General features: G+C 42.4%; 1 protein-coding gene across 1 annotated transcript; it reads right to left on the bottom strand.

Moving 5' to 3' along the window:
• Positions 1-1,108: 1,108 nt before the first annotated feature.
• cUnh15orf39 (chromosome Un C15orf39 homolog) lies at positions 1,109-12,991 on the bottom strand. Its single transcript, XM_083973821.1, has 3 exons — positions 12,712-12,991; positions 5,169-8,439; positions 1,109-3,049 (listed from the first exon to the last, which is right to left on the bottom strand). Exons 2-3 carry the CDS (start codon positions 8,395-8,397, stop codon positions 1,938-1,940), a joined length of 4,341 nt encoding a protein of 1,446 aa, XP_083829947.1. The 5' UTR covers positions 8,398-8,439; positions 12,712-12,991; the 3' UTR covers positions 1,109-1,937.
• Between the last annotated feature and the right edge of the window lie 2,958 nt (positions 12,992-15,949).

Below are 15,949 nucleotides of genomic sequence, written 5' to 3'. Positions count from 1 at the left end.
AGCTGTGTCTTCCAGAATAGCGTGGAATTCATTTGGTACCTTTCATTGAATAATTTTGATTTTAGGCAACAATGTTAGCTCTTTGCACCACTTTTACTTGCAGATTGTGAGATCAACTGGTTGTTTGTATGATGTCACTTTTTGAATTCATTTTGTCTCAAGTCATAAACCAATGATGACACAAGTTGAATGGATAATAACAAAAGATGGGCTATTTTCACTAAGCTGTTTTGCAGGTAACACACCAGCTATAGCTGTGGTCATTAGGCTAATATGCTCTCCAGGGCTCACTCTGTTTTCATTGTGTCTGCTAGTAGTTCATAAACATTTCATAACGTTTGAAGTAACAGAAGCAGCTACTTACATTAAACTGAGACATCCAAAAACTTTTAATACTTTTCTACATATCTTTTCTTTATGCTATCAAAGGTGTTTTATTTCCTATTAGTGTAAAAATGTGGGAGAAATTAGTTGTCTGTTTTGGAGAAAATATTAAAGTGCAAAATGTTGCAAAACATCGTTCTGGCATGGGTGGTTGTTTGATAATGGACACTCTGCTTTTTGTTGTGGCAGCAGCCATTCAATTTTTTTTTTTTTTTTTTTTTAAATGCACCAGCTTTAATATTTGTAACTGTGAAACTGTGTCCTAAAAGCCAATGTGTACTCTGTCACTGAAGCAAGCTAGATCATTCCCATCAAATAGTTTGAAACTAAACAGCACTTTTCACTAGTTCAAAAGGGAACTTGCAGCTACACATTTTGCCACTGGATGGGGACAAAGACACTGCAGTTCTCTAAATATTTCAGGTGTGGCTATCCTCCAGAGTTTTCAACGTTGACACTGACAGCTCTTTTTTTAGTGTGTTTCATTTACAGCATGACACTATTACAAACCGGGTTTTTGATGGTGACCAATTAGAATGACCCCTACCATGGCAATTCATTTACAAAACTGCATGGCAAATGGTAAAGATTTTCCAGTTATGTGGAATTTAGTGGCAATATTCATGTTTGTTTTCCTCTCCCATGCAAAAGTGTCACAGCATTTTACAAAGTTGTGAAAAATAATGTGGGAGAAACACAGTTTCAACGATCATCAATCAAGAATCATGACATTTGACTTTATTTGAGACAACAGTTATTAATATTTTAATAACTCCATCTGCAGAAGTCTTAGAAAATGATACAAAATTAATATACAATCTGAAGTGAAAGGGATCCTGTCCCTGTGTGTCTTCAAAGACCTCTTGAGCAGCTTAGTACAGAACTACATGAATGCCTGTTCAGCTTCAGTTACTCACACCAAAAAACAGTCATCAAGATAAAAAAAATCACTCTGCTATAATTACATACAAGACTGGCACTCTTATTGTAAACCTACATGAGGCTGGTACTGTTTGACAGTCAAACCCTTGTAAAAAAAATTCAAGTCATTCAACTTTTTTTTTAGGAAATTTCAAATAAAAAATGTGAAACTATAAGTTACTAACTTCACTTTTTACCCAGAAAAGTCAATGATGTAAACAAATGTATAATTTGCTTATAAACAATGATAAGGATGTTTACATTTTTGGTATTTTTTAAAATTTCAGTTAAGCACAGTAAGGCCACACATAACCATAATCTAAATTGTGAATAAACCAGAAAAGCTGTTGATAGATGTGTCAAAAATAAGAGCTTAAAAAATGTGATACTGTATACAGTCCGTGCCTGAAGAAAAACGGGTCATGTAGCTGGAAAGTGAAATAATTTTTAGCTGACCTGTTGACACAATAAAAGTCAGTCTGACTTCACTCTTAGACACGTATACAGAGCCTTATCTGCCTGTTGTTGGCAAGCAAAACAAGGAAACCGCAAAGGGAGGCAATTCAAAACTATCACTGCACCTTGACCAAAAACCAAACTGTCATGGAAACACTGGCATGATAAAATAAAAATCAGTCTTCAATTTTCAGCCAGCCTTTTTTATAGTCTATCAGCAGCTCCAGGTAGTACTTCCACTCTGGCTCACTGTCATACCTGACCTCAAATACAGTCTTTAGGGGGTTGGTGTGGGCCTCGTGGATACGAAGCACCTCTCCTCTATACCACACTTCTGATTTGTCGTCTTCTTCGTACAGATGATGGATCCTCTTTCCCACCAGGTCAGGGTAGTACAACCTCATGGCCCTCCGAGCTCTTTGGACGGCCGAGCGCAGGACCCACCGCCGCCGGTGCTCAGCGCTGTGGCAAGCGGACAAGTAGGGACAGTATTTGATCTTTAAGAGCGACCTGTGTTTTTGTTTAGAGGAGCTGCTGAGGGGTCTTAAGGAGTGAGAGAAGCTGCCCGTTCTCTGCCATCTGTGGGTTACTTTGGGCATCCTCCTGTGAAGGTCCCTCTCGCTGCTCACCTCTCTGTCCAGATCCTCAGTCGGTGAGAGGGAGGCGTCACCAAGCGACCCCAAGTTTGACACTGCTTGGTAGCGTGCCTTTTTTCTGTTCAAACCTTCACTGAACAGCCTCCTCAGTTTGAGAATGACCCCTGAACAATTTTTGGATCTGACCAGAGATTTCTCTGGTCCAGAGGACTGGCTACCAGGCTGCAGACTGGAGGGCTCCTGTGTTTCTGTGTCGCTGGAAGATGGGGAAAGCTCGTCAAAGGTTAAAGGACACGTCCATGAATTATCAGAGGTTGGGCTTTGTGGAATGGGCGATGAATCCTGCTCTGCTACCAGACCATAACTTCCTCTATTCTCACTCTCCTCGGACCAATCGGCACTCCCGTCTGTCTTGCGAAATCCATCCAGCACAACTCCATTTACAGTCTTTCCTGCGTCATCTGGCTCGTCATCTGACACACTGTTGTCCAAAAACATGCGCCTCGAGCTGCACTTCACCCTGCTTTTTGCTCTCTCTCTGCTCAGATGGGATTTTGTTTCCTCGTCCTTTGGATGGCTCAGCGAGTGTGACTCTGGAGGTGAGACCGATGAAGCAGGGATGTCTGAAAATACAGAGGTCTCCTCACTGCTGTCACCTTTGTCTCTGCTAGATGGATCCTTTACATCTAATCCTGCAACACAAGGGATAAAGTAATAAAGAGAGGTTAAAATAATTACTAAAATATGACAGATTCATTCAAGAGAATTGGTTGAGAGTGAGAGTTAAATAATTTATAGAATTTAGTTAGTGATCAGGGAAACAATTCAACAGCAAATCAGAGATTTTGGATTTTGGATTTAAAAAGAAAAGAAGCATCCCCAAAAAAGCCAGCTACCAACCAACACCTCCACACAGGCTGATAAATCAATCCTCCCATAGTGCATATTCTGCAAGAACAATGACAACCCATTCTATTAATGTCAGCAGATATGGTGATCAGACCACAGGATCCTGCACCATGAAACACCATTTCTACAGAGACAGAAGAGAAGAGCTTTGGGTGTGAACACCGAGGCTGGGAAAGAGTCAGCTGCTACAAGGGATGCTGTCAGTCAGGGAATACACCAAAGTCAAGTGCTCCCAAACCATGTGAACTGTTAATAAAGTCAGCAGTGAACGGAAATTTGATTAAACCCAATTCGGTTAGCGAATGCTTGTGCCAAATAAAATAATAGCTGTCGAAGAGCACAAAAGTGAAAAGGCAGAATTTCAGGACAAGTCTGGTGATGGTCTATATTCGTCTCACTGTCCCCAAAACAAACTAAGAATGAATCCTTCCAATAAGCATTGTTTGTGCAGCCAAAGCCTCATATAACTTGTTCAAATTGGTTAATATGAGCATAGACAGTGTAGTGACCATAACAAAATAGAGCATCACCAGCCTTGTTCCTTTAACAGACATGGGCAATACACAGTTTTAACAACAGCACTCATTTAGTCCCACTTGTCTCTGTGACTACACAGCAAAGATGGTGACATAATGATGATGATCACCACCTTCTCTCCAATCCAAAATAACTCAAAATATGCCGGTGCACAGTCTAACCCCCCACCCCTGCATGGTGCAGGCTGATACTTCCTTCTTCTGGTAGTGTGATTCACCAGCCTGCCCCACACCACATCTACCATTGCTAACTACAAAAAACAAAAACAAAAAAAGTCAGTTTCAGTTTCAAGCGCAGCACCCTTCCCTTCACCCGCCCGTTATCATGCAGCTTCTTGTGATTTGTTATTGAAAGCCAGCAGAAACTATTCCGGGGGAGGGGGGGAAAAAAGCATAGAACAGTGAGATTGAGGGACAACACAAAAAAAATATACCTGGGCTCTCTTTTGGACATCAGGTGAAGTTGATTCTGTAAAAAATAAATGAATTTTATATTGAATATGTATTGTTTACTTTTTAAGTTTCTATTTCACAAAAAAGGGCCAATAATGCAGATAAAAAGGAAAACTAAAAAGACTGTTTGAGGGGGGAAAAAGGAGATACAATAAACAGTCAGAGTAGAATGCATCAGTAAATCACACATCTATGAGCATCTATCTGCCAGGGAGGGATTTCCAAAAATCTGTAAAGCAAGGCAGGAAATACTGTTCCTTTGGAAGTCGTATTAAACATTATCAAACTAAAGGTACATACTTTCAAATGATCTGTATTTGCATCTGAAACCGTGTCATATGATTTTCAGTGTCATGTCACATAAACAACTGACACGTCATCCTTCTCTTTTTTAACAAGCAAAAAAAAAAACACTTCACACATTCACTGAGGTGAAAAGTTGAATGTTTATGACTTCCTGACTAATTAACTCTGCCGTGCTGATAATATAAAGTGCTGTCTTAGCACTGAAAAAACACAAGTAGTCTGTATATACACAGTTTAAGTGTCCATTATCCACTCATTTCCTGTCTCCTTCATTAACATGTTTATTTCAGTGTCAGTCATCAGCAGTGGTGTCCCAACTTGCCCCCATGAGGGCTGATTAACACAAGCGCTGCTTGTTGCAACACCTGTGATTTGTGTGGCTTGATAAGAGAGACAAAATGCCATAATACCATCCCACAACATTCTTAATAATAAAAAAATAAATTATAATTTGACAGAAATATTTTAAAGGCCTTAAACTAGATGTTTATAACCAACATCAAAACACAGCAATACCCCTTTAATTTCACTTAATTACTCTGGAAAATATTTAATACAGCATATTTCCTACATTACCTCAGTAGGTCTGAGGTGAACATGCACTCACCCAGATGTTTGGAGACATAGGCGTAGTGCAGAAGGTTGACCACATCAGCATAGATGTCAGGCAGGTGTTTGAGTGACATCAGTCTCCTGAGGCGGGACGAGCAGGCCCGTTTGTGAAGCTGGATGAGGATCTTCTCTTCGGAGAGCGTGGTGGGCCGGAGCTCCACTCTGTGCTCCTGCAGCACCTGGTCGATGAAGCCGCCCTGCACCGTTGGAAACAGCATCTCCTTCATCACCAGCATGGGGAGGAACACGGCCCCTGTTCGCATGACATGCGGAAAAGGACAGCGCTTCTGGATGGTGTACTCTCTCAGCCTCTCGGTGACCTCATGGAGTGCTGACTCGATCTCCTCATTGAGCCACACTTTTCGGGCTTTTACCCCCAACAAACACGTCACTTTCTGGACTTTGGTTGATGCAGATTCAGGTTCAGTCAGCTTCAGCTGAGACAACCAGGTTCTGAGTTCCTGCTCTGAAGAGGCAGACACAGATTTGGATACTAGCTTGCAAAGGGAATGGTGCAACTCAAGGAAATGCTTGCGGACTGGAAGTTGGAGATCTACTTTTGGTATGAGATCAGTTGTTGGCTGCGAAGGGGGCTTCTCTGGGGGTTGAACAGGGGTGGAATGCTTCATATCAGGGAGAATGATTTTGTAGGTGGAAAGTTTTAGACACTGGGGAGGAATGTTTTTGAAATTTAGCTTTCTCTCAAATGGTTGAGGCGTAGTAATGGGCTTGGATTGGCGGGCGGCCACGTGCTCGTGCAGTGTGCATGCATCATCCTGAGAAGATGAGTTCAACCGTGCAGACTCATCTGAAGTGTCATTTTCATTCGGTAAACGGGTTTTACTTTCAGGTTCCTCAGGTTCACATTTCTTTATCACACACATGACAGGGTCAATGTCACATGAACCAGTCTCTACAAGCTCTTTTTTGACTATGATGCTACAGTATTCGTTCTGAGGAGACTCTGCAGCGTTGTCTGTGTCTGATGGATCTACATTTTCCACTTTAATATTTTTGGGCTCAATGATTTCTACAACAGGCTTCTCTGATGGAGTATCTGGAGAGATCTCTTTAGAGACTGGACAGACAACAGACTGCTGCCTCTCTCCATCTGGCCTTTTCTCTTTGGTGCCTGGCTTGGTTTTGACTTCACTGTGCTCAGAAGACTGGACAGTTCTATGAGGTACTTTGCCCGGAAATAACACTCCAGAGGCCTGCAGGTATGCTTGGTATGGCGCCAGACTGAATACATTGTCAATGACTGGCATTGGAGGAGAATCAGTTTTATTTCCTACTCGGGCATTCTCCGTTTCCACCCTTCGTCGTTTCTTGATGGGTTCCACCTCACATAAATCCCTATCCTCCTTTTTTATTTTGACGGGTGGAGATGAGTGAGACAAACTTCTCTTCAGGATCCCTTTAAGAACAGTGGTGCCTGGACTGGATGTAGGGCCATTGTATCCATTTCCTGTTGCCACAGAAGGGGAATAAATTATTTTTCTGGCATTTGCACTGCTGCTTACAGCTGCATGGATGCGATCTGAACTGTGACTGGGTGACTGGGGCAGCCACGCTGCTGGGGAAACAGGAAGGCCTTTTGACTGTTGCGGACATGTAGCCCGGGCTTCACAGGGGGAATAGTCCACGAGTCTGTTCATGTTCAAGCCAGCTGGTGGAAGGATGTGTCGGTCTATGTGCAGGCCGGGGAGTGAGGGGAAAAATCTGTTCATTTGTAAGGCGGGTGGTGAGACACCAGGTTGGCTTATACACCTGGCAGGACTGGTTTGGTTCACACGTATGAAGGGCGAGGAAGGTTGTGGCTGGTCCACGTGCAGCCTGGTGTTTGGTTTATCTTTATGTAGACTGGTTGCAGTGGTTGGATCCCTGTGCTGGCTGGATGGGGAAGCGTTTACGCTGTTAGTGTGAAAACTAGGTGATGCGTGCTGCCTTTTTTGGGACACTCGTACTTGACTCGGGTTTAAATGAAATCTAGGGACTGCATAACACGGATAGTCAAAACCCTGCATGAAGGAATGATTTGGGAATATTTCAGTGTTAGGCAAAGGCAAAGGAATTTCACCGTGAAGCGACTGAGGCACTATGTAATGCTCCCTGGGGTTTGAGATTGTGTGTTTGAGAATAACAGGGACATCTTCTCTCTGCTTACTGCCAATACTTTTACACTGTGTGCTGTTTTGTAGCTCCTCATTTGCCTGGGGGTAGTAAAACACTGGGTGCTGTGTTAGCTGGCCATATTTGGACATGGGAGAGCGTTCCTGATAAACCTCTGAGGTCATATGCTCATATGTAGGATGGGTGGGGTATAGGCCAGGGTAGCCTCTGGGGGAAGTCTGTAAGCGCGGGCTCTTTTCACCTAAAGAACCAAACAGTGTGCGAGTTGGGGTGCAGGGGTAACTGCTATAGTTTGGGTCCATCATTGCAGGCAAAGTACTTGCTCTGCTCGGGCTGTACGCCTCCACAGTTATCCTCTTCACCGGCTCTGCGTGGGGCTCAAACTGTAATCCTCTCTGCTGCAGCAGTTTGTCTTGTGCCTTTCTCTGAATGGACTGTCTTTCAGCGTAGTGAGCATCAGTTTGCATCCAGTCGTGCTCATACACAGTGTTTGGGATCCTTGGAGAGCCACACTGTTCCATGCTGAATCTCTGTCCTTTCACACAGCCCAGTTCATTACAGCAGGGGTTATGTCTGTAAACAGGCTTAGGGATTGCTAGGTAAACAGAGTTTTCAGACGGAGGAGATGCATTCTCGCCTCCAGATTTTTGTTTTCTAACAGTCACTGATGTAGCAGCTGTAGGACTTAGCCCAGCTAGCCCAGGACTTTTGGTGTATATGGTGAAGCCCTGTTTTACAGGTGGGTGACATAGGGAGGAAGAATGGGGATGACCCTCCTCTTGAGAATTACTGTCCTGTCTGAAAAGTATGTGGTTTTGTCCTTCCATGCCAGAGAGGTGACTCATAGGACTTCTGCCTTCCAGCAGAGAGCTCTTTGAGTTGCTCCAAGGTGCAGTGAATCCTCCCCCGTCCTTTCCTCTGGGGTCATAAGTGAAGTAGGACCCGTTGTACTGCAGCGCATGCTTATCCAGGAAACCAGGCATGCTTTGTGGCTTCGACAGTCCCGCGGCTGCTATAGTCCCATCAAACAAAGGCATCTTGCTTCGAAACACTGGGTCAATGAGGGTCTGCATCGACTGGCTACTCATCATGTTGGAACTTTATTATGCTGGTGCGCTGATATGGCTCCAGATCTAGGAATATGAAAACAACAATTAGACACTGGCATTCAGTTTTTAACATTCATGCAAGATTTTTTTCAAAAGATCCATCCCCTTAAATAACTTGAATACAAAGGAGATCATCAGGAAAAAACAAAAAACATACTTTGCACACTCAAAAGTGAGTCAAGAGATAACACTAAGCTTAAGGGTTTTTTCTCAACCTTTGCAGATCTTGTGGCTTATCACTTAAAGCCTTATCAGCCAACGACAAAATGCGACACGTGACAATCTTGTAAAGGGATTTTTAGAACATGAGAAAAGTATGTGAACCGTTTCCTTCAGAGAGCTAATGTGAAGCTTTAACACACTGCAATAAACAAAGCAGCACTGGTGATGTAGCCTCCAGCATCACTGGTTACATATGATCTATGTGACTGAAAGCAGCTCACTTCAAGGACACTAGGATTATTAAATGTGAATATTACTGTGGTACATGGAGTCCTGCATTGAGGGGGGTCCTGCTCTGACTTATTTCTCACGTCAGAAGGTCTTATCACAATCGCTCTAAAAAGGCCCAGTTTCACATTTATCAAAGCAGGACTTATCTGGCAAGTATTTCAAGTTGTCTTGTCATCTTCCTGAGATGCAACACTACCACAGACTATATGTTTCTATTCTGCATTTTAACAGCGCAAGCTTGGTAAAACCTAGTTCCCCTTTCACACACTTCTCTAATGGGGGGATGCAACTAAACTGTTATTTTCCTTTTCAGATAGTCGGCTGCTTTGAAATTCAATGGAAAAAAGTGGCTACAAATGAATTTTTGTCAATGGACTACTCACTTAATAAACTTATCATTTCTACAATTAAGTACAAATTAGTCCACAACACTTACTAAAGAAGCATTTTAACTTGCAATGGGCAAATATAAGCATGTAGGTCTCTCGTCTCTCTCTTGTTCTGCAACTGGAGCTATTTTTAAAGCATGTGTGAAGACATTATGGTAAACAGTGTGAGTTAGTTGTGACAATCCAAGTCACAGTCACTGTCTTCAAGCACATTGCCAGAAAGGCATGTCATATATAAATGTTGTTGACTAACAGAAAATGTTGAAGGATGGGTTTAACCATTTAAAAACTGAAATTTTGACACATTTAAATTTGGAGAGACTTGTACTTCACCACCAACCTGCTTCTCATTAAAAGACTTTCATGAATATACACTTCATATCATCAGTATTTATTTTGCATGATAAATAATATGAATATTAAGCCTTTAAACACAAAGCAATAGCTATATCTGTAACCGAAGTGAATGTGAGTCAACCAGTGATGCAGTAAGAGGTCTGCACAGTGCACACCTGTGCTGCATAAGGAAATTGGTAGGGCCTGAAGAAGGTTGGCGAATAGGGAATAATGGTGTTAACCAGAGGGGGCCCATGGCTGGGGTGGGGTGAGGCAGGGGATTCCAGGAAAAGACGACATCATTAAAACCCATCTCAAGGAAATCTAGGAAAGGGAAACCATTATATCCAGAATGATGACAGTAGTAGTCTTTTGTTTGTTTTTTGTAGGAGTAGAATCCACCTGAGATAGAAGGATACTTTTTCTATATAACATGGTGCACAGGCACACTGTTGTTTTCAGTTCAGCCCTCTGGGGGAACAGCCTCTGGTTGTTCCTGTAAAATGGAATAAACTGTATTCACAGTTAACAATAACAGAAGAAAAGCAGCTAACTCTCAACTAAAAAGCTGGAACCAGTGAAAATGTGGTATTTCAACCATTGATCAATGATCAAACTATTGTCTAATTTATTTTCTGCTGATTGATTAGTATATCTTTTTTTATAGATCTCTCTCAAATTCAAGTTGCCCCTGCATTTACCCCTGTTATCACAATATCAATTGATACTCTTCTCCTAGTTCTGGCTTTTCCAAAAGGCACCTGAAGGCAGCACAGAGTCAACATGCACAACACAATCAGCTTGTATGAGGGGCAGAAGGATGATCTCATCACGTGACAAATTCTTAACTCTGCCTCTCCTACATGCCAGCTCCACCAGGGCAAGCGCCACGGGGAAAATGCTCCAAGGCACTGACCTCAAGTCACAGCTATCAAATAGATGCAATTCGCAAAAAAAACAGAAAAGTTGCCAACATAGAATGAATGGGAGGAGGTCAAAAACAAATACATTATTTGACTGTTTCAAACATCTACTGCTCCGACATACTTTCACCCAGAGACTCCATTTAAACTTTAAAATAAAGACACAAGTCTTGTCTATTGATGTAGGATTCCATGTTAGGTCGTTTTCCATCAGTCAACATTCAGTGACCATCATCATTTTTGGAGAAATTATGAGATTATAATGGGTGTTTTCTTTTTCTGATAGGAGCTACTGTTTTGTCACAATGAGCCCAAATGTGAGACTAACGCCCTCTTTCTCACTGTTTCTGTCTGCTTCAGCTGTGGGTGCATCTATCGTGGCAACCCCCTCAAATTGCTGTGGCAACCTCTGAGCCTCAGGCCAGAACCACAGCTGAGGCTCATTCATTAATCTGATATCTTAATCAACTTCTGACCCCTATCCGCCATACATTTATATGACGTCTCTGTGAAACACAACCACACACACACACTTGCGTGCGCATGTGCATGTGCACATACACTTCTGTGATTAGCTCTTCCTTGACACAACCACACATACCATCACACAAATGTGTACGCATGCATGCACTCCTCTCTCACACACACAAACACACACACATGTGATGCGATATGTGTGATACAGTTCCACACAGGCACACACAACACACAGACAGATAGACAGACACACATCCTCAACGCAGTGCTCAGAAAGATGGCACCCCAGCAGCGGCCCCTGTGGCACTCAAAATTTCTGCAAGGGAATTTTCTAGTAATTATTTATCATTGGTGTTGTTTTCCAATGGTGGACACTCCCCTCCACTTTACCCCCCTCAAAACTAACAGATCATAGTGCAAAACATCCCTCCCACCTGTTGACTGCAGCCAAGCTCACAGTGGAACATCTGCCAATATGGTGAAACAGCTGTATCAGCCCCAGTGAATAAAGATCTAACTGTGTAAACGTAGGCTATTCATATAATAATAATAATAATAATAATAATAATAATAATAATAATAATAATAATAATAATAATAAACAGCTAATTCTCACTCTATTGGTCTCCTACAGTCTATAGACAGGACACTGCCAGCAGATGTTATCGCTTCATCCTGTTGACACCTCTACAGATCTGTGGCTCGTCGGCGTAGTAGGCTACAGCGAGGAGAAATGTGGTTTGTGTGCATGAAGGAAACTGCACACACTTTCAACGGTCTTTCAAGCACTCTGTAAAGTGGTGTGTGTGTGTGTGTGTGTGTGTGTGTGTGTGTGTGTGTGTGTGTGTGTGTGTGTGTGTGTGTGTGTGTGTGTGTGTGTGTGTGTGTGTGTGTGTGTGTGTGTGTGTGTGTGTGTGTGTGTGTGTGTGTGTGTGTGTCTGGACTCCCAGATCTGTAGGGCAAGGGTGATGGAGAGAGTCACTTCCGAAAGCAAACCGACCAAACTGTCAGCCTGGGCCTCAAGCCACGTGGGTAAAAGAGTGAATGAGGGGGCTACTGATAAATATATTGATAACAATAACATTAACAATCACTTAATTCCGGTTTGTTTTACAATTAGGTGCCCTGGCTGCCTGCCAGTGCCAGACCAAGTGAAGTTGATCTGCATGTTCACATGACGTGAGAAAAAACAACAACATTAGTTTCCGCCTGCTGGTCTCATAGTTAACAAAAGACTCGCGTCAAGGCAAAAAAAAAAAAAAAAACGGAACCTTAACTTTGCATTTTTGCTCGTCGGCTTCTTTTAGCAGCCAGGTGAGTTATAGCTTCATGCACGTAGCCTAGTTGTTTGTTTATCGGAAGCACGCACTTGGTGCCCTGCCTCCATAAACAGCTGCTCAAATGAACAGGACGCAGATATTAATAAAGATTGACAGCCAGTGCGAGTGATTTCCACACGGACTATGAACGCGTCTCGCGCCACCGTACAAACCAACATTAGACTACACACACTCTCTGTGCGTAAAATAAACAGCGCCCCTTCAAGTGTCTGCCTACGAGCAGCTTGGATCGATCTGAAATAGTTTCACATGCTTTGCTAAAAGGACACGCAGCGTGCAGTTCGATACAATTTGATCCCGCTCTTTCTCCTCTGTGTCTCACAATCCGACTTTAATTGAGACACTTGATGACTGAGTTAGTAAATAAAGAGTTCTTACCTCGCGGCGGCTGCTGCTGCTGCTGTGATGACAATTAATGATTTCCACAAGTACTCCATGAAACGCAACTAGTGAGAAAGAAGGGAAGAGCTTGTTTCTCCGCTTGTTAGTGGACTTGTCAGTCCGGATGCGCCCAGAATAAGAAAAAAAAAATCCCACGGAATGAGATCAAGGCCTGCCAAACGGTCTGAGCGGCTCACGCGAAGCCCACGCGGCTTTTGGAGAAGTTAAGAAACTGGAGAAAAGACAAAAGGGAGGAGGAGGATGGTCTTTGATCAATAGGCGGAGTCACACCCCTGTGTCTATCCGCGGCTGATTTTCTACACATGTGATGTTTTCCTGCTGGTGACTCTTGCTCACTTTTATTGGCTGTATCCCAATGTCCGGCTGCCAGCTGGCTGCTGCTACTGGCTCAGATCAGCCCCTGGACTATCAGCCTATGTAACGTACTAACAGATAGTGAAGACAGACACACGAATTCAAGTGTGTGCTAGCCTATTGATTGATCTACATGAGGTTTCAGCCTTTCTCTGCTGTTGCCAAACCACAGCTCTGACGTCTGTCCTTGAGGGGATTCCAGGGGGAGGTGAGGGGGTCTACAAAAATATATGGGCCTATCAAATTAATCTAAAGTCGGTATGTAGTAATGTATGTTTTTGCTTAGACCTATAACTAAGCCTACCCTACTGCAGTTCCATTAAAATGACTGTGGCACTGCAACAAGAAAATGACATGTCATGGTAATCTGGTGACAGCACGATCATGTCAGTCTTGCAGCAGACTGTTGAAAGAGGTGAATAAAAAAAATAAAAACTTTATTGAACTACAAAGCAAAGAAGTTAAAGATGAGAATAACATTACATCTACATTGTTTGTGTCGTCAGGTAGCGCTGTGACAGAAAAGTCTGGTGGATTTACCATTTGTTGACCTGATCCTAATGTAGTTAATGGTTGACCTCAGTTACAAAGTTGAAATCAGGTCAGTCATTACCTCAGTCAGTGTTTTACCTCCTCTTATTGATCATGTCCTACATTTTAGTTTGTCCATCGGCAGTGATATAGCTACACTTTTACTTTACTCTGAACTGCACTAGAACAAGTGATGTTTGACTAAGCAGCATTACTTTAATTAGGTTCATACAACATCCATGTCAATGTAAATTCTTCCACTTGATTTGCCCTCTGAATGAGTTAATTTCTTGTTGCACTTGCATCATACTGGTCCCTCTTCACCTGTGAGTTGGAGTCTAATTTGTGTGTCTCGTGGGGCTGCCACAGTTTAGTCTCAACAAGTTGGTGGCTTCCATCAGTCCCTGTGGCGTTGCAGGTAAAAAAGATGCTCATCGAGGGGTTTGACTGAGGAGTGGAGGCAGTCAAGTGTCCCCACGGAGGGCTCGCACATCTCCCCCATTTCCAGTTACCATGGCATTACAGCTTGAGGCTAGCCAACACAAGGCATCGAGGGGCTAACAGCATACTATATGGGTACAGCAGCACAGATGTTCAAACATAGAAGACAAATGATGCATTAAACACATACAGTATACTGGAGTCAGTTGTTGTTTCTAAACTGCAAAGGAAAACAGATGTGGCAGTGCAGCATTCCCAGACTGAGAACTTCTGAAAAGGGTCTGGTCACATATTCTCATGCAGCCACACACACATCCATACAGACCTGCATGGATAAGTCAGTGAATGATTATACAGAATGAGAAGACAATTTGATTATCTGTCTCGTTTAAAGGAACCTGCTGCCTCTTTTCTCCTGATACTTACAAATCAGCAGCGTATGCAGAGTTGGCAGCAATATTTTGCTGAGGATTATCCCTCACTCTGAAACTTCCTCATGCTAATCTATCTCCATAAATACATAAGGATGGATAGCAAACAGATAATTCCAACCGTTTGTAAGAGAAACAAACGAGATCAAAAACGGGTTTGTCTTTCCCTGGGGCTATCAACATGCATAAAAAAAAATCTGTTTGTTGGTTTCATATCCTGGATGGAGGGGAGATTATGTGAGTAGTTGTAGTAAAAAAAAAAAAAATGCAGGTCTTTTTATTTTGACAGACACATTTTGAGGCACTTTTATTACTAAATTCTCCTCTGTAGGCTACTCATGGTATTTCTAATGGCAGAGGCACAACTTGCTTTTTGTGTAGCATATATTATAGTATAAATAAAAAGCAGGCCTGTCCGTAATATGACAAAAAAATAAAGTACAATATGTCAACACATGAGAGAAATACACTTCATTCATTTCTCCTTGTTCCTGAGTGAGCCTGCAGGGTGTTTACCACTTTTAAGCATCTGAGAGTCAGTAAAGTGAGTTATGGTGTCACAGGGAGCAGAGCGGCTGATCTCTCAGGATCTAGATTCTGATGAAACATGGTTGAACATTCCCAGAGGCCAGAGACTGCTCGTGTTGCATCAGACACAAGATACATGTGCACCTGAGCGTGCACGTATAAGACAACAATATATCATATCGGTGTAATTGCATATCCAGTGTGTTGGCAGTACTGTGAACTATATATGTGAGTGAAAGGAAGGTGGACTGTTTGGTATTGTTTTTTTTTCTGCCACTTCCTCATCACGTAATACACCTTTTTAATTTTCATAGTGACCTCACTGCAACTGTGCACTTAGAGATCCCTTAAGGTGATATTTAAATTAGCCTACAGCAAGTAAATTTTACAATTACTCACACCAGATTCAAATACTTTATCCAAAAAGCTTTCTTTCTTTTTTCCCCAAAATTTTCAACATGATGCCTCTGCTGCCTGGTTCCTTATTGCTAATAAACTATGTGGTTAAAAACAGGTTCTCAGATTAGACCACGATAAAGTCATTTTCTTGGTAAAAAAGGAAAAGAAAAAAAAGGCTGTGGCTGCATTCTCAGTAGAGAGCTGGCTGCTTGGTTTCAGTTCAACAGTCAAATCTCCAAAATTGCTTCAGAATCCAATAACTACATCTGCTCAGATGCCCCACATGTGTGCCCTAACCTTGTCTGAACTAGTTTCAGGCAAAAATGTATCCGTATAAAAGAATAAACTGCAAACTCCTCTCATGATTCTGTCCCTCTTTAGTCCTTCTTGTGTGGTTCTAGTCTCAGGTTTCTTGATTTGAGGATGGAAGTATGATGATAAATATTTAATCTAATAGCATGACAAATAAACCCGTGATGAGCTGTTAATTGTTGCACCACTGCTGTTGTGCGATGAGCTGTAATGCAGCA

Source organism: Trachurus trachurus, assembly GCF_905171665.1.
Source record: "Trachurus trachurus genome assembly, chromosome: 6".
Classification (NCBI taxonomy): Eukaryota; Metazoa; Chordata; class Actinopteri; order Carangiformes; family Carangidae; genus Trachurus; species Trachurus trachurus.
Note: the sequence above shows the minus strand (reverse complement) of the source record. Positions and strands in the feature narration are given on the sequence as shown.